Source organism: Sus scrofa, chromosome 8 (assembly GCF_054392235.1).
Source record: "Sus scrofa isolate SSC_HxYL_T2T_F1_AM1 chromosome 8, Sscrofa_HxYL_maternal_Yorkshire_Landrace_v2.0, whole genome shotgun sequence".
Taxonomy (NCBI): domain Eukaryota; kingdom Metazoa; phylum Chordata; class Mammalia; order Artiodactyla; family Suidae; genus Sus; species Sus scrofa.
This window is the reverse complement of record NC_139390.1, coordinates 124748720-124767268: the sequence shown is the minus strand read 5'-3', so window position 1 is coordinate 124767268 and position 18549 is coordinate 124748720. Positions and strand designations below refer to the sequence as shown.

Sequence of the window (18549 nt, the reverse complement as noted above, 5' to 3'; positions counted from 1 at the left end):
TAAAATTTTAACAAACTGCATTAAAAATTTTCCCCTCTAATAATACATAAAAGAATCAAAGGCACATAGATATCATATTTTCATCTGTGAAAAAAATTAAAACTGAAATGTTTGCAACCTACATAACTATAATTAATATTTTAAGTTATGCATTTGTCCATCCATCTATACATCTCATGAGTAATACAGCCAGGTCATGGGGCTATACAGAGGTGAACACACGCTGGCCTCAGGGAGATTACAATCTTGCTAGAGTGACAAAACGTTGACCAAGTGTGACGTTTGTCACAAAGGGAAAACAACCTAATCTAGACTTGCAGACACTGGTTTTTCCCAGTCATGCCAAGGTAAAATGGGCCAGAAAAAAAAAAAGAGTGAGTTTGTCCACAGGGGAGAGAGAGTACAGAGGAGATGGTGCTGGATGAGGCTGCAGAGGCAGGCGGACTCAGCCTGGTGCATGGAGAGGATCTTCAACTTTGAGCAAGGGATGATTCAGTGTTCATTTCTAAACTTAAAAGCATAGATAGAGTTCCCATCGTGGACCATCAGAAACAAATCTGAGTAGCATCCATGAGAATGCAGGTTCAATCCCTGGCCTCACTCAGTGTGTTAAGGATCTGGCGTTGCCGTGAGCAGTGGTGTAGGTCACAGACGCAGCTCGGATCAGGCGTTGCTGTGGCTGTGGCACAGGGCAGCAGTTACAGCTCCGATTCAAGCCCTAGCCAGGGAACCACCATGTGCCATGGGTGTGGCCCTCAAAAGACCAAAAGCAAAAACAAACAAAAAACCCACACAGATACAGGAAACAAATTATGACATAGTGAATTATTATAAAGCAAATCACACTTGCTAAGACCATCCAGCCTAAGAAAGAAAACTTAACCAACCACCCTGGAAGCTCTCAGGTGTCCCTTACTAATCATAGTCCCTCCTTCCTTCCAAAAGTAAGCGCTTTAATAACCTTTTTTTCATATCTTTTGGTTTTTCACAGAAATATACACTCAAAGAAACTCTAATTATGAACTCCTGGATTTTAACACACTTGATGGACTTCAATCCACTGACATTCTTACACTTTTTGAATCTCAAAGTATCCCACTTTTGGGCAAAATCTCATCAAAGTCCTTTTAACATGTCTTTGATAGCTTCTTGATTATTTATATGTCAGATGGTTTAAGGATTGTGTGGTACGTTTCCTGTCCCAGACCTAGAATCAGCCGCTTTTCTCTCAGAAGCCCTTCTCTTAACAGGAAAGATTATTTCAATATAAGGATGCTCAATACAACGAGGTTGTTCAGAGTTTCTAGGCCTTTTCAGTGGATAGAGCCAGGGTATAATCATTCCTTTGCATTTATAGATCTATGAACATAGAAGTGTTTATATGTGGAATGTAAAAGAAATCAAGGAATCAAGAATCATTTAAAATTTTTGACCTGAGAAATTCAAAGACTAGCTGCCATTTATTGAGGTGGGAAAAACTACAAGAAAAGCAAGGCTTGGGAAGGTAATTTAAGTTTGGTTTGGACATGTTACATCGGAGATGCCTATTAAACCTCCAAGTGGGAGTTCCCATCGTGGCTCAGTGGTTAACCAACCTGACTAGTATCCATGAGGATGTGGGTTCGATCCCTGGCCTTGCTCAGTGGATTAAGGATCCCACGTTGCTGTAAGCTGTGGTGTAGGTCACAGATGAGACTCGGGTCCCGAGTTACTGTGGCTGTGGCATAGGCCAGCAGCTATAGCTCCCATTTGACCCTTAGCCTGGGAGCCTCCCCACGCTTCGGGTGTGGCCCTAAAAAAAGAAAAAGACAAAAGACACACAAAAAAATAATAACCCTCCAAGTGGAGGTACCAAGTAGGCAGCTGAATAACAGGAACCAGGAATTCAGGAGAGAAGGCAGGGCCAGGAATACACCTGAAAGTCATCAGCCAATAGGTGGCGTTAAGGTCTTGAGACTGGGTAGATTCACCTCAGGAGTCAATTACCTGACTGATATCTTCACGTGATTTAGTAAAGAGAACAACAAAAAGAAACAAGGAGAGGTTTAACGAAAAGGCAAAACTAAAATGTAAGCCCTTCCCTCTTCTTGGAATGGTAATCACGTACCTGGTAAGTAACTTCTGCTCTCACTGAATTCAGGAAGTCCCCATCAGTTGGGTAAAGGGCACAAGCAAACATAAAATCCTGCCATACCTATCACATAAAAAAAATGAAATAAAAAAGCAATATAGTAGTTGCAGGTTTTATTGCACAGAAAGAAATTCTTCATTCTGAACGTGAGGGATTGTCTTCCATGCAAATGAAACATGAACTGGCCTGATGAGAACAGTCATTAGAGGACCACAAGGCATGAGGCACTGGGAAAGGCACTCTGACCCCAGACTCTCCAGAACTGCACAAAACCATAGGGAAACCTGAAGAGAGAAAATGTTAGGCAGGCAGAAAAGAAAAAGAAGAAAGGGGAATTCAAAGGTTACAGGGAATACTAAAATCACTAAGAAGCTTCCCCCAAGCCCCTCCTCACTCCTAATTCACTCTAATTTTCACCAGGAATCGAGTTTGGGATTCGTGGATACACACTACTGTATATAAAATAGATAAACACCAAGATTCTGTGGTATAGCACAGGGAACTACATTCGACATCCTGTAAGACACCGTAATGGAAAAGAATATGTATATATGTACGCATATCTGAATCATTTTGTTCTACACCAGAAACTAGCACAACATTGTAAATTAACGACACTTCAAGGGAAAAAAAGGAAAGGAATGGGCGGTATCTCCCACTCAGAACACTGGAGGTCAAACTGAGGCTACAGTAACATATCAATAAGTACAATGGTGAATGGTCAGCTACTCACCATTATTCCTAGTTCATCACAGAGTTCATAGAATTCATCCTGCTCATAAATTCCTCCTCCCCAAACCCGGAGAGTATTCATGTTAGCATCCACAACAGACCGCAAAAGGAGCCGTAACCTACAGGAGACATTTTTTAAACAAATGCTAACTGAAACTCTGGGGATGTTTTAAAAAGATTTTTTAAAAATATTGTGGTTGATAAACACATTTCAAATCTCTGTTAGAACACGTTTTTAACTTATCATGGTTCAGATACAATGCCAAATGAAGAAAGGGAGACAAAATTATATACGCATTAACTTTAACCCCATATAAGAAACAAACCTAGAAAACTTACGGGTGATAATTTTTCTCCGTCTTCTAAATTTTCAGGCATGCTATGATCCTATTATTAAAACTAAAATTTTGTCTTCAAGTTATTTCTGTAGAAAAATAATGTAAACCTTGGAAAGTATGTGCTTATTTTATATAACCATTTAAAACTATAAGACAAAAATCAAAGTTTGACTATTAGTAAGCTCATCACATTTTTTGCAAGTCCTCCAGTCCAGTGTTCCATTATCTAGTAAATTTCCTTTCTGCTTTTTCCAATTCCTATTCATATCACCCTCAGGTAAATTTCAAATTTACAGCCACCTTGAGAGTATGTGGGCGCCCCCACCTCCAGAATGGCGCCCAGAAAGGAAGGAAAAAGCCCAATAACAGGATGACCAGGGACCCAGAGCCAGCAAAGGCTCCTCTGAGCAGGTTACCAATTTGCCCAGCTGTGCTGTACAGCTGCCGCCGAACCAGCCAGGAGTGGAGCAGAGCATTTGAAAAGAGTAAGAGACAGTAAATTATCTGTGCTCTGCCTGGAGAATAACTTCACTTTCATAGGCAATTCGAAACATCATTCAGATTTTTTTTTTTTGTCTCTTTGTCTTTTTAGGGCTGCACTCAAGGCATATGGAGGTTCCCAGGCTAGGGGTTCAATCAGAGCTGTAGCCACCAGCCTACACCACAGCCACAGCAACACCAGATCCTTAACCCACTGAGCTCGGCCAGGGATCAAACCTTCGTCCTCATGGATGCTAGTCGGGTTTGTTAACCACTGAGCCACAATGGGAACTCCCATACACATTTTGAAGTATAAAGATATTACCACAACTTTTGGCAAAATTAGAGTTTAAGTACCAACCACATCTACCCTTCTACACATAATATCTATCAATGCCTATTTGTACATTTAAATGAGTTAAATGGGTTTATTTTCACTTCACAGAGCTTATCTTCACTATTACAAAGGTAGTAGTTTATATATCCAATCAGGAAATATTTTCTTGTAAAGTTCTATTCTCAAAGCTTCGGAAAAATATTTTGAATTTTGAAATTTATTTCATTCTTCTTATTAAGGTAAAAGTAAAAGAATACGCAAATATTTTAGCATGAAGAGGTAAACAGGTGTTCCCTTTTTTTTTTTTTTTTTTTTTTTTTTATCTTTTCTAGGGTAACACCCACGGCATAGACAGGTTCCCAGGCTAGGGGTCTAATCGGAGCTGCAGCTGCCAGCCTATACCACAGCCACAGCAACGCCAGATCCGAGCCTCGTCTTTGACCTACACCACAGCTCATGGCAACGCCAAATCCTCAACCCACTGAGCAAGGCCAGGGATTGAACCCACAACCTCATGGTTCCTAGTCAGATTCATTAGCCACTGTGCTGTGACGGGAACTCCATGTGTTCCCATTTTTTAAAGCATACAGAAAAAATAAAATAAAATAAACAAGGTATTCTTCCAAAAAAAAAAATTAGGACAAATTTAATCTTTTTTTTTCAGAGGCTAATCAGCCAAAATGTATATTAATCATTTTTTTATTTTCTCTATAGAAAATATAAAATAGTTTTATAAATATTGTATGGTTTCAGCAGTCTCGAATAGTATAGCTACAAGACTACCTGTAGCTTCATGAGAATGAAATAAATGATTTTAAAATCCTTTCCAGTCTACAATATCCATCACCCTGGAGTTATTTAATTACCTCTTGGTTCCTTCTACTGGAAATAAAGTAAAAATGAGTAGCTCTTAGACTCTGTGGAAATGTTAATAAGAAGAGGAACAGGAAAAAAAGATCATAACTTACAAGACAGGGGTTACTTGATCCTGGAAAGAATCTGCAGGGATCCAATTTGAGCCTTTCAGAAATATGGGCAATCCATTAATTTTAAAGTAGAAACTCAGACCAGGAGACTTTTCTATGGGCTCTTCAATAAGTTCCACTGTCCTAAAATAAACCTATTATTAACAGAATAATGAATATCAAATGTAAAACATAAGCATATGCCAAAAACAAACAGTACTGTTTACTATAGACAAAAAAATAAGCGAGATTTTTTTTAAAAAAGCAAACTTTTGAGCAATTTACATGAGCATAATTTAGTGTTAGTTTCCTATCTGCTCTAAAAGCACTTAATGTGGAAGTATACATTTTAGAAAATACATATATAGATAAATTACTGCCAGATTCTGTTACTTATCTTGAAAAGAAAAACACAGAAACCATTAATGAATGAAATATATTGTGGTTTCTCCATGTAGTAGACAGAATTTCAAATGTCTACTACATGGAGAAAACCACAATATAATTCTGTCAAAAGGACTGTATTTGAGATAACATTTCAGAATTAAAAAACTGACACTATTTCCCAAAAATGGGGGGGAAATGGTGCCAGTTAAACTGATTGCCTTTGATTGAAAAATGCATTCTTGGAGTTCCCGTCTGGCTCAGTGGTTAATGAATCCCACTAGGAACCATGAGGTTGCGGTTCGATCCCTGGTCTTGCTCAGTGGGTTAAGGATCCAGCGTTGCCGTGAGCTGTAGTATAAGTCGCAGATGTGGCTTGGATCTGGCATTGCTGTTGCTCTGGCGTGGGTCAGCAGCCACAGCTCCGATTAGACCCCTAGCCTGGGAACCTCCATATGCCTAGAGCGACCCTAGAAAAGGCAAAAAGACAAAAAAAAAAAAAAAGAAAGAAAAAAAGAAAAACACATTCTCATTTCAGAGTTGCTAAAATGTGCCGAAATGTGTATCTTGGAATCAAAGCAATACAGCACAAGGCATTTCATAATTTAACAACTTTGCAACCCTAATAGCACATTATTATAAAATCACTTTGTTTAATGGGCAATTTAATCCTAATTAATTGCCATATCAAACTCAGTGTTTGAGAGAACTCTGGTCTGGAGCCCGGAGATATAGGTGGTGTTCCCAGGGGAAGAAGGCAGAGAAGCACACACTCCAGGGTTATCTTTGCTACATGAATGGAAGCTGAGACCTTTGTCCCTGTGACAGCCCAGCCAGGTTCCCCACAGTTAAGCATGAGCAGCAAGAGCCTAGACAGAAAAGGTTGACATTCTTATCCAAATCTTTAATCTTTCCAGCCTTAAACTGGATCAAGGAATGAGGACATAGCTCTATACCAATATAACCTCATCTTGAAACCAAGACTATGTATTTCTTCTCTAATTAAAATTAATTATTCAACTTATTTCAGGAAATAAAAGTACCCACCATTCTTCCACTTTCTTACCTTTGCCCTAATTAATACGACCTGACAAAAGATAGGGTTAACTTTATGAGGACACAGAACAAGATCTGAATGAGGAGAATTACCACACCTGTTTTAGGATGCAGAATGTAAAAGAAAAAAATGGATGAATTCTTTTCAGAGGACTTTTAAAACACCTTGATGGTGGATTCAGACATCTAGAACAGCAGTTAAATGCGGCCAGGGGACCACATGGGATTCCTGGGAACATTTCAAGAGAGTCACTGAGTTGAAAATTATTTTCACAATAAAGCTAAAACATGATTTGCCTTTTTCATTCTCTTTTTTTTTGGGGGGGGGGGTCTTTTTGCCATTTCTAGGGCTGTTCCTGCGGCATATGGAGGTTCCCAGGCTAGGGGTCTAATCGGAGCTGTAGCCACCGGCCTACACCACAGCCACAGCAATGTGGGATTCGAGCCGTGTCTGCGACCTACACCACAGCTCACGGCAACACCAAATCCTTAACCCACTGAGCAAGGCCAGGGATCAAACCTGCCACCTCATGGTTACTAGTCGGGTTGGTTAACCACTGAGCCAGGACGGGAACTCCTTCATTCTCTCTTTTGAGTGTACAGTGGAATTTCCCAGAAGCTACATGATATGTGATGACATCATCATTCTGACAACTCATGGAATGTGTGCTTGTGTATTCTGGTGTGTTCTGCTTCTATAGTGGAGATTGAGGGCATGAAGAGGTGTGTTTTCAGAGATTAACTCAATTTGTTCTCAGTACTACTGTGCCCTTACTAGCTGCCTCTGGTTAGTCCTGCTGTAATCTCTGTAACCTCATTACTGTTCAATAAATTCTTATTTTGAATCCCAAAGTTTTCCTTGCAACCTACATAGAAACAAAAAAGGATGAGGCTTGTTAACTTCTTTCATGTAATATATACATTTTTTTTTTTTCATTTTTGTCCGCCCCTTGGCATATGAAGCTCCAAGGCCAGGGATCAGATTTGAGGTACAGTTGCAACCGAAGCTGCAGCTGCAGCAATGCTGGATCCTTAACCCCCTGTGCCTGGCCAGGGATCAAACCTGCATCCCAGCACTCCCAAGATGCCACTGATCCCATCACGCCACAGCAGGAGCTCCATCATGTAACATTTTTGAGTTTTCAAATAAAAAGAAGTTTAATTTTAATTGAGACTCCTTTTACAGTTTAACAATATTTTATCTCATCCTAAAAAAAAATTTACTTATAATGTAGTTTTCCTAATTTTTAGTTTAAATCGGCTATCTTAGGTGTTCCCACCGTGGTGCAGCAGAAATGAATCCAACTAAGAACCATGAGGTTTCAGGTTCAATTCCTGGCCTAGCTCAGTGGGTTAAGGATCCAGTATTGCTGTGAGCTGTGGTGTAGATCACAGATGTGACTCGGATTCCAAGTTGCTGTGGCTGTGGTGTAGGCCGGCAGCTATAACTCCAATTCGACCCCTAGCCTGGGAACCTCGATATGCCACAGGTGTAGCTTTGAAAAGACAAAAGACAAATAAATAAATAAATAAATAAATAAATAAATAAATAAATAAATAAAATAAGCTATCTTAAAATGGGATTAAAATACTAAGATTTTGAACCTACAACCTCACTGTCTATATCTAAAAATGCTGAAAAAAATAGAATTGCCACATCAAAGAGTCTTCTGATTCAAGGACGGGAGGAATCAAAAAAAAACTGAGTGCAATTATAAATAAGAAATGAGCTTATGATGAAAGCTGTATTTCCCTCATCTTTAGAGGGTTATAATTTCTCTTACTGTGTCTTACACAATGGAACATTTTTAAAATATTCTTTATGGTGCCAGTTACACTGTAATGTCATTTTGAGACGAATCATTCTAGGTATAACGAAAAAGGAATTGAATATTTTAAACTTAGATGCAATAAGGTCTTTAAAAGGCCAACATTGTTTACTCTGTTGTAATACATGCTTTATATTACATTATAGGGTTTTTCAAACCACAAATGAAAAAGCCACTAGAGTATATCAGAGGACTGGCTGAAGAAGCACACATTAGCTGAGAGGGTTTTACAGTTGACCTTGCCAAATGCCTACTGCACGAAAAGTCAAAAAAAGAAATCACAGCACTTTTCCCTCTGCAATAACACAGTAACTCATCTAATTAAAGATTTAGTTGCGACGAAGTCAATGAGGCTGAACTGATATTTCATTCTGAAGAATCCTACTTTTGCCTTACAAATGGGTAAGTCTCCAGGATGATGCAGCTGCTGTTTTGATTGCTTTTGTCTGTTAATCAGCACAATAAATAATCAACGACCGCTTTTATGTGAATCTTTGGTAACAAAATACAAGAGATGCTAAAATATTCAAAGTATTGAATAACTTTTTTGCATCTCAAGATTACCCTGCCACAACTGTTAACATTTGTGCTGACAAAAGCACAAATTAAATGTGTTAACATTTAATGTGTTAAAATGTGCTAACATTTGTGCTGTACCAAAGCAGTGGTGGGTAACACTGCTGGTGCCTTAGTAGAAATCAAGGCAGTGCCTCCAAACTGTGCCAGTGTCTCTCTATCCTTTGCCTTCACTCTCTAGTTGGGGGGAAAGCCAGTTTCACTTGAGAATGTCCTTGACAGAGCAATAAAAAGTTATTCTATTAAACCCCAACCTTTAGTACACATCATTGTAGTAGTTTGGGTGAAAAAATGATGAAATGGGAACTATGAATAAAGCACCATCCACAATGGATGTCTTGAGGAAAGGCATCTGGGCCATAGTTTGAGTGGTAAACTGAATTAGCCGTCTGGTTCATACAACTTTATTTTAACTTGAAAGAACTGCCAGACAAACGATGATTATTCAGACTTGGCAGCTTGATCGACATTTTCCTGGAAATTTTTTTTTTTTGCATTTATTTATTTATTTTTTTTATTTTTATTTTTTGAGTGAGACTAGTCACTTCAAGGAAAATAAATAACAGCATTGTGGCCAATGATAAAACTCAAGCAAGCTTACAGGTAAAATTTAGGATTTAGGAAAAACATGTACCCACCACCAGGAGCTTGAGGACTTCCCAATCCTTAAAAATGTTTCAGAAGTCATCAACGGTGATATGAACCACTGTGAGTGTAATTTTATATAATGAAATAATTTAACATGTGGAAACATTTAAAAATCTCCAGACACCAACATTTTTCAAATAACCAATGCATGATATTACTATATCATACATGGAGAAAAAAATCATTACAAGTGCAAAATACACCAATAAATTTTAACGTAATAGTTTAAAAAATGGTTTCAGATTTCACATTGCAGCTAACCTCAAAGAAACTACGACTCCTCAAGTTCTGGTGCAGTACCAGAAAATATCCGCAATAACCTGAAAAGGCTGTCAGAATAGTTCTCTATTTTCCAGGGTTCTGGTTGTGGCTCAGTGGGTTAAGAACCCGACATAGTGTCCCTGAGGATTTGGGTCCAATCCCTGACCGCACTCAGTGGGTTAAGGATCCAGCATTGCCACAAGCTGTGGTGGGGGTTGCAGATGCAGCTCGGATTCCACATTGCTGTGGCTGTGGTGTAGGCCGGCAGATGCAGCTCCTATTAGACCCCTAGCCTGGGAACTTCCATATGCCGCAGGTGTGGCCCTAAAAAGAAAAAAAAAAAAGAAAAATACGTCTTTCTTTTCCAACTGTGTATCTGTGTGAAGTCATAATCTCTTCATGCCTTTCAACAAAAACAATACATTGCAAATTGATTGAAAGCAAAAAAAGTGAGAATACAGCTGTCTACTATTAAGAAACACTAGAGATTTGCAAACATGTAAAACAATGTCATTCTCACTTAATTTTTTATTTCATAAATGCACTTATTTTTCATAAAATAATTCATATATTAATCTGTCATTGGTGTGTTGTTGTGACTTGAGTAAATATTTAATCCTCAGTTTTAACATTTACCCATAAAGAAAAAGCACTGTGGGGTCCTCAGTAATTTTCACAACTGTCAAGTTGTAAGTTCACAACTGAACCCAAAAAATTTTGAGTCACTAATCTAGAAAATAGAATACACTTATTTCTTTATATCTATTATTCCTACAAATAGTATTAACAATAAAACACATCTTCTAATATAATTTTTCTTTTCTGTGCAAATTTTTTCATAGAAAAAACAACTATCCCTATGGCTCAACTCCTACAATGACTTTTTTTTTTTTTTTTTTTTTTTTTGCTTTTTAGGGCCACAGGTGCAGCATATGGAGGTTCCCAGGCTAGGGGTCCGATCAGAGCTACACCTGCCGGCCTAGGCCACAGCCACAGCAATGCCAGATCCTTAACCCACTGAGCGAGGCCAGGGATCGAACCTGCATCCTTGTGGATCCTAGCTGGGTTTGTTACTGTGAGCCACGATGGGAAATCCTACAATGATAGTTTTATGACCCCAATGAAAGTAAACCCTATATCACCTGACAGTGCCTCTGAGGTGAAGTGGTGAATTCCAGGCCCCCTTCCCTCTCTGCACATCCTTTGACTGCCAGGTCTATGATTAGTGCCTTGTCTTCTGGCAGTCTTGACAGATAACATAAAAGCCTTCTTTTTACAGCAGGTATTTTACCTCAGAGAAAAGAATGGGCTCTGAGAAAGGCTTTTTTGACAAAGACCCAAGGAACACATTTACATCCAGAGTGACTATGCTGTCTCGGCGCAAAATCAAAAATATTTTAAACAGCTCAGCAACGTAAATTACCATCTAAAAGCAGAAAAAGGTGTAATTAGCTAAAAACCTAAATGTGTAAGTCAAGCAGTAGGAATTTAAAAATGCTTAATTTCCAAACTTTTTAATCTAATGTTGAAGACGCTAGTTGCAACTCACAGGTGTTTTAATTAGCTTCACGATTTCATTTTTAAAACAGAAAGACCAACTTAACAAGTACAGGATAGCTGAATGCATTTTTTAGAGAAGAGTTAGGAATATCTTAACTAAAGGGCTTAAGAGGTTTGTGACTGATAAGTAAATACCACACTTGTCAAATTTCTTTCTCTGGCAGACCAAATGGAGGATGAGGTGACGAAGCATTGATTCATATACCGAGCATTATTTCTCAGCTGTTTGTAATCAAATACTTTAAAAACTGTCATAGTATCACTAGATTTTTCACAAGAATCATTTTCTCCTTTTCAAAAAAAGAAAAACTTATTTGTAAACATTGCCAAATGTTACCAGCGATATTTTTCAAAGAATTGTCATGCACGTCCAAAACGCACCTTAAATAATTTCACGTCCGCTCTCATGCATTTTTAGAGACACGCAAACCCCCCATGCTTCTGTCTGCTCTGAAAGTGCTCAAACATGCAGAAATATGGAGAAAACAAGTGCTGGATCCCCACAAAGAGCTCTCCTCAAATAGAACTGCACAGGAAGATACAGGAGAGGCTCTCCTTGTTGTGACCTACAAGTGTGCAGACAGCTGCACAACCAGAAGTTAACAGACTAAAGTTTACATCAGCATACTGACCTCATATCTTTGTAGCCAGGTGTACATTTCATGTACTTGACACTAGAGAGGAACACTTTTTTTTTTTTTTTTTTTTTTTGCTTTTTAGGGCTGCATCCACAGCCTATGGAAGTTCCCAGGCTAGGGGTTGAATCAGAGCTGTAGCCGCAGGCCTATGCCACAGCCACAGCAACACAGGGTCTGAGCCGCATCTTTGACCTATCCCACAGCTCTTGGCAACTCAAGATCTTTAACCCACTGAGCAAGGCCAGGGATCAAACCCATACCCTCATGGCCGCTAGTGGGGTACATTACCGCTGAGCCACTATGGGAACTCCAGGATCACTTTTTGACCTACCTGTCTTCTATATTCTTGAGACATGTTTCTCTTTGCTTCTATGCTGAAAACTCCATCTTGTCCTGCTTTACTTTACCCCATATTCCTGCTTGAAAAACAGTTGCAGTGCTGGTAAATGACTTAAGCTTAAGAACAAAGACCTAAAGGCATAAGTTATTCATAGGGTCAGCTGAATGAGGACATAATGTGTTGGTCTAGGCACGAGGGACCTGTGCAGATTGGCATGCCATTTGCACAAGCATGATATGTCTTCTAAAAAATAAGAGGAAGATGAGCCTCATGGCCCCAAGGGGTTTATGAGGTTAGCAGGATATGCATTAGCAAGGAGAACTGAGGAGCAAACCTAGGTAATTGGGGTTGCTGCAGATAGGCATGCCCTCTGCAGAAGCACAATGGTGATTCTCTAGAATGCTATGCATACATAGCTGAGCTTCCTCAATGCTAACGATTGTTAAAGGTCAGGAAAAAAAGCTTAATCAGCAACCAGCTATGTGACTTTTAAAATAACTTAAAAAAACCTATATCCTGCACCTACAACTCCCTCCTCACTTGAAGTCATCCTCAAGAGCACAATCAAAGCAGTGTGGTTTCTTGAGGCTGTGCTCTTGGTCCCTGAGACCTTGAGTCCCCCGGTTCCCACCTTTACTTAAGATAAATGTCTCTGTATCTTGTTTTATGTTAACTTTCTTCCTTAAGTTAAACAGCACCCGTTCTTCAGCCCCAACCTGCTGAGCTGGTTTCGGCACTATATGACAAAATTATTTTCAGTAATCATAATGAATAAAGATAATGGCCAGAAAAATGCAGACACTGAAAGTTCTCTTTCACTCAACTCCATATGAATAATCATGAAGTGATATTAGAGTAAGAAAAATGAGAATACATGAATTCATGTATTGGATTATATTAATTTTCTAAAAAAGGAACTAATGTACCTACATATTGGTTTGTTACAGTGATAGATAATCATATTTGCTTCTTTGAGCCTTAACTTCTAAGAATGTCAGGAACTTTGCTGAAAGTGATCTTCACATATATATGTTCTATAAAGAATACAGCCAGATTTGTCAATCTATCCCTGCATAGTTGATGGAAAAACATCTTTTATTAATTTCAATTTAGAAATGTTCTTTCAAACAAAGCCAAAGACATACAAATATCTTGGGAAAGTAGTAGACATAAAAGATAAATTTGTCAGAGAGTCATTAAAAAATCCCACTTCACACTAAATTTAAAAAAAAATCCAATTGTACCCATGGCTTTGTTTCCTTGAAATCCATTCAAACTGTTCAAAAATGCTCCTGGGTTCAAAAAATATCCAGTTCTTGGAGTTCCCATCGTGGCTCAGCGGAAACGAATCTGACTACCATCTACGAGGACGCAGGTTCAATCCCTGGCCTCACTCAGTGGGTTAAGTATCCGGCGTTGCTGTGAGCTGTGTGTAGGTTGCAGATGAGGCTCAGTTCTGGCATTGCTGTGGCTGTGGTGTAGGCCAGCAGGTGTAGCTCTGATTTGACCCCTAGCCTGTGAACTTCCATATGCTACAGCCCTAAAAAGACAAAAAAAAAAAAAAAAAAAAAAATTCAGTTCTCAAGTATTCTCAAGTATTTCTTCTCAAGTATTTCTTCTGCCAAATCAGAGAAAACGGCTGTATGATAGTGAACACAGACATTTGATCCATTACTTTAGAACAAGTGCCCAGTTCTTGGTAAAAATGACTGGCATATTCAACACGGCTGTTTTGATTTCTTCAGGCAATGTAAGATCAACATCTTCTGTAGTTTCTCCTGGCACTCTTCTTTAAATTTTCATTCTTTTTTTCCTATGTAAATGTCCATCTTCTTACATGTTGTTTTTGCAAAATAAATAGCCTTCACCAAAATTTCTGTGCACTTATCCTCAAAGAAGTGTTTCAAAGCTTGGCATTTCACTGTACATGATCCAAAGTATATATGTTTATGCCTGATCAACTGCATCCAAAATTCTATGCCGGGGGCAGGGGGATGTAATTCAGAAGAGAAAAGCTACAGAGAACAAAAGCTAAGCTAGTTCACATGTGTCTACATTTTCTTTGGCTCACACAGGACTTCAAAGTTGAGATTAACTTTTCAAAATTTGCTTTATTGGGCCCTAACTTCATAATGAGCATTCCTGGCCTAGGAAAGTTTTTCTGCAGCTTTTTCCAATGAAAAGGTGAGATTAAAAGGAATGAATAAAATTTTTCCAAATTTCCAGGAAACATCGCACATGAAGAAATGTTCCCAAAGGAGCAAATTCCACAAGGTTCAAAGAACGACTTCCAAGAGGCAGAAATAGAATTTGGGATTAATCTCTTTGATTTCCGTATGAACTCCACTGTGAATGTTGGCCACATACGCAGCACTGTGATAGAGCCGACCACAACAGAGGTTTATGAAGCAATGGTCCAGTTCTTTCAAGCTATCTTGAGTCCAAAAGCAGTCTTTCCAGAAAGAGAAGAAGGACTTCTTTATTTCAACTCTAGTACCTTCTCTATGCACATATCTGATTAACGCACATATTTGATCTGTGCAGGAAGCATCTGGCATGCTATCAAAAAGAATTCCACAGTATTCTGGTTTTTTTAAATATCTGCCACTACTAAAGCATATCACTGATGTCATGTTTTACTTTGATTCTTTAGCTTCAAAACACTTATCACATGACAAAAAGAATAAATTTCCATTCTGAAGGTATTAAAATTAGTAAAATATTTCATATTTGAATTCAACTATGCACTTATCAAATAAAACACTACCTATCCATCACAGTTCACACTTTTAGTTTCTTTTTTCTAAAATAAAGACATATATATATATATATATAATTTTTTTTTTTTTTGTCTTTTTAGGGCTGTAGCATATGGATATTCCCAGGCTAGGGGTCCAATGGGAGCTATAGCTGCCAGCCTACACCACAGCCACAGCAATGCCAGATCTGAGCCTCATCTGCAACCTACACACAGCTCACAGCAACGCCGGATCCTTAACCCACTGAGCAAGGCCAGGGATAGAACCCACCACCTCATGGTTCCTACTCAGATTCATTTCCACTGCACCACGATGGGAACTCCAAGACTCTATTTTTAGAGCCACTTAAAGGTCACAGCAAAACTGAGGTTAAATACAAAGGTTCCCCCAACTCTCACACATATATATCTTCCCCACTGTCAACATCCCCCACCACAGCAGTACATTTGTTACAGTCGATGAACCTATACTGACACCCTAATCACCCAAAGTTCACCTTAGGGTTCATTCATGGTGTTGTACATTCTATGAGTTTGGACAAATGCATGACACGTTGTCATCATTATGATACGATACAGAGTAGTTTCACTGCCCGAAAATCTTCTGTGCTCTGCCTATTCATCCCTCCCTCATCCCCCAAGCCCTGGCAACCACTGATCTTTTCACTGTCTCCCCAGTATTGTCTTTTCCAGAATAACACACACTTGGAATTATTTCCAGATTGGCCCCTTTCACTTGGTAATATGCATTTAAGATTCCTCCATGTCTGTCCATGACTTGATAGCTTACTTCTTTTCAGTGCTGAATAATATTCCACTGTCTGGGTGAAGCCGTTTTTTATTACTTCATCTACTGAAGGACACCTTGGTTGCTTCCAGGTTTTGGCAGTTAGGTAGAAAGTTGATCTAAACATTCACATGTTTTCAACTTCTCTGGGTAAATACCGAGCAGCTCAATGGCTGGATCATGTTTAATTTTGTGAGAAACTGCCGAACTATCTTCCAAAGTGATGGAGGTACCATTGTACATTCCCAGAAGCAATGAATGAGAGTTCCTGTTGGTCCAAGTCCTCACTAGCATTTGGAATTGTCAGGTTGCAAAGTCTGTCCATTCTTACAGATGGTGGTGCTATCTCATTGTTGTGTTATTTTAATTTGTATTTCCCTGGTGACACATAATGTGGAGTGTCTTTTCATATGCTTACCCTCCATCTATATCTCTTCTTGGGTGAGGTTTTTGTTAAATGTTTGGCCCATTTTTTAACTGGATTGTCCATTTTCTTATTGTTGAGTTTTAAGAGTTCTTTGTTTATTTTATTTAACTTGATGGGTCTTTTGCAAAAGTTTTCTCCCATCTGTGACATGTCTTTTCATTCTCTTGACATTGTCTTTGGCAGAGGGTAAGTTTTCCTTTTAATGAAGTCCAGCTTATCAATTTTTTTTTTTTTGGTCTTTTCGCCATTTCTTGGGCCGCTCCTATGGCATATGGAGGTTCCTGGGCTAGGGGTCGAATCGGAGCTGTAGCTGCCAGCCTACACCAGAGCCACAGCAACGCAGGATCAGAGCCTCGTCCACAACCTACACCACAGCTCACGGTAATGCCAGATCGTTAACCCACTGAGCAAGGGCAGGAACCGAACCCGCAACCTCATGGTTCCTAGTCGGATTCGTTAACCACTGCGCCACGACAGGAACGCCATCCATTATTTCTTTATATTAAAATTTTAAACATAGAGACAAAAACTCCAAGAGATTACAATGAAGTAACTCATGTTGAGTTCCTCCTTCTTTATATTTATTGTGCTATCATTTCTAATCTACTTTTAAATGCAAGAATATGTAATAAAACAGGAACTGGGGTCATGAACTATGCCCAAAACAAGTGTAAACAACTTCAAACTGTTATGAGCACATGTTCAAAATGACTGTATGAAGCTGAATCTCCGAGAGCCTGGGGACGACTCCAAATTCACCTCTGTCTAGACTATGACACTTATCAAAGGGTTAATAATAAAAATGTGCTACACTGAAGTCTACACAGATGTTATTAAAACTCAAGTACAATCATACACATAGTTAAAACAAACAAAAGATTTGGGGGTGGGGAGAGGAATATTTTATCACGGACACTGCACAGAATTGCCAGAAATGACTACTAATAAAAAATAAGCCACCTGTAGTGTACACACAATGCATCCACTTACCACCTGAACCCAATGCTAACTGCTCCCACAGTCCACACTGGGTAAGGCACTGCCTATAACCATTTTGGAAATACTTAACTTCAACAGGGATAAGGATAAAAGAAAGTTGTCCTGAATTGAACAGTGTTCCCTCAAAATACATGTCACTCAGAATGTGACCTTATATGGAAATATGGTCTTTGCAGATGTAATTAGTTAAGTTAAAATGAGGTCTTACTATATGATGGGTCCTAACCCAGGGGCTGGGGTCCTTATAAGAAAAGCAGAGACACCCATGGGGAGAAGCCATGTGATGACAGAAGCAGAGAATGGAATGATACAGCCACAAGCCAAGGGTTACCAACAACCACCAGAAGCTGGAGGAGGCAAGGAAGGATGCTTCCCTGAAGCCTTCAGAAGGAACATGGCCCTGCCAAAGCCTTGATTTTGGACTTCCAGCCTTCAAACTGTGAGAAAAATTATTTTTGTTTTAAGCTACTCCATTTGTCATGGCTGGCCTAGGAAACCTAGGAAATAGAGAAGGAGATACACTTCACAGTCTCTGTGAACCCTCAATATTGCTCAAAAGTACAGAAGTGGTCAGAAATACCCCTTGATGGGGAGTTCCCATTGCGGCTCAGCAGGTCAAGAACCCGACTAGTACCCATAATGATGTGGGGTCGATCCCTGGCCTCGCTCACTGAGTTAAGGATCTGGCATTGATGCAAGCTGCAGTGTAGGTCACAGATGCAGCTTGGATCCAGTGTTGCTGTGGTTGTGGCATATGCCTGCAGCTGCAGCTCCAACTCAACCCTTAGCCTGGGAACTTCCATATGCTGTAGGTGCGGCCACAAAAAGAAGAAGAAAAGAAATAGACCTTGATTATTCTGAATTCCATATTTTTTGGCTATGTGCTTTTAAGGTCTTTAGAGAGCCAAGCGTTAGCTCTGGCATTGTGACTTCTTTCTGCTCTGTGGATATTGCAGAGATGAAACTGGGAACTCAAGAAACAAAGAACAAAGTGAAAATTTAAAAAGAAGGAGAAGAAGAAGAAGAAGACGAAGAACAAGGGGAAGAAGAAAGAAAAAGAAGAAGAATAAGAAGAGGAGGAGGAAGAAGAAAAAGAAATCTCCATTATTTTTCTAATTGTAGCTAAGGGCAATCTTTTACCTCCTCTGACTTGGGAACTGTGCAATATAATTTCTAATTGTGGAATACATATGATTACACTATTTTTTCTTCCCCTACTATAGTTTAATTGGAGAATCTTGATGCCAGATCAAATATAAACAGTTACTACCTTCTCTTGCTTTTAGCAAAAAGATTTACCTTA

General features: G+C 39.1%; 1 protein-coding gene across 4 annotated transcripts in view; it reads right to left on the bottom strand.

The window, feature by feature from the left end:
• Positions 1-18549, bottom strand: part of MANBA (mannosidase beta) — a 110904-nt gene that overhangs the window by 45768 nt on the left and 46587 nt on the right. For all 4 annotated transcript variants that reach the window (XR_014813315.1, XR_014813314.1, XM_003129294.7 and 1 more), the window contains exons 8-10: positions 4987-5138; positions 2865-2982; positions 2108-2194 (exon numbers count right to left, since the gene is read on the bottom strand). Coding sequence is in view for 2 of the 4 variants with exons in the window: in XM_003129294.7 (XP_003129342.4) it covers positions 2108-2194; positions 2865-2982; positions 4987-5138 (357 nt within the window). In the remaining 2 variants the exon portion in view is untranslated. The remainder of the gene's footprint in view (positions 1-2107; positions 2195-2864; positions 2983-4986; positions 5139-18549) is intronic.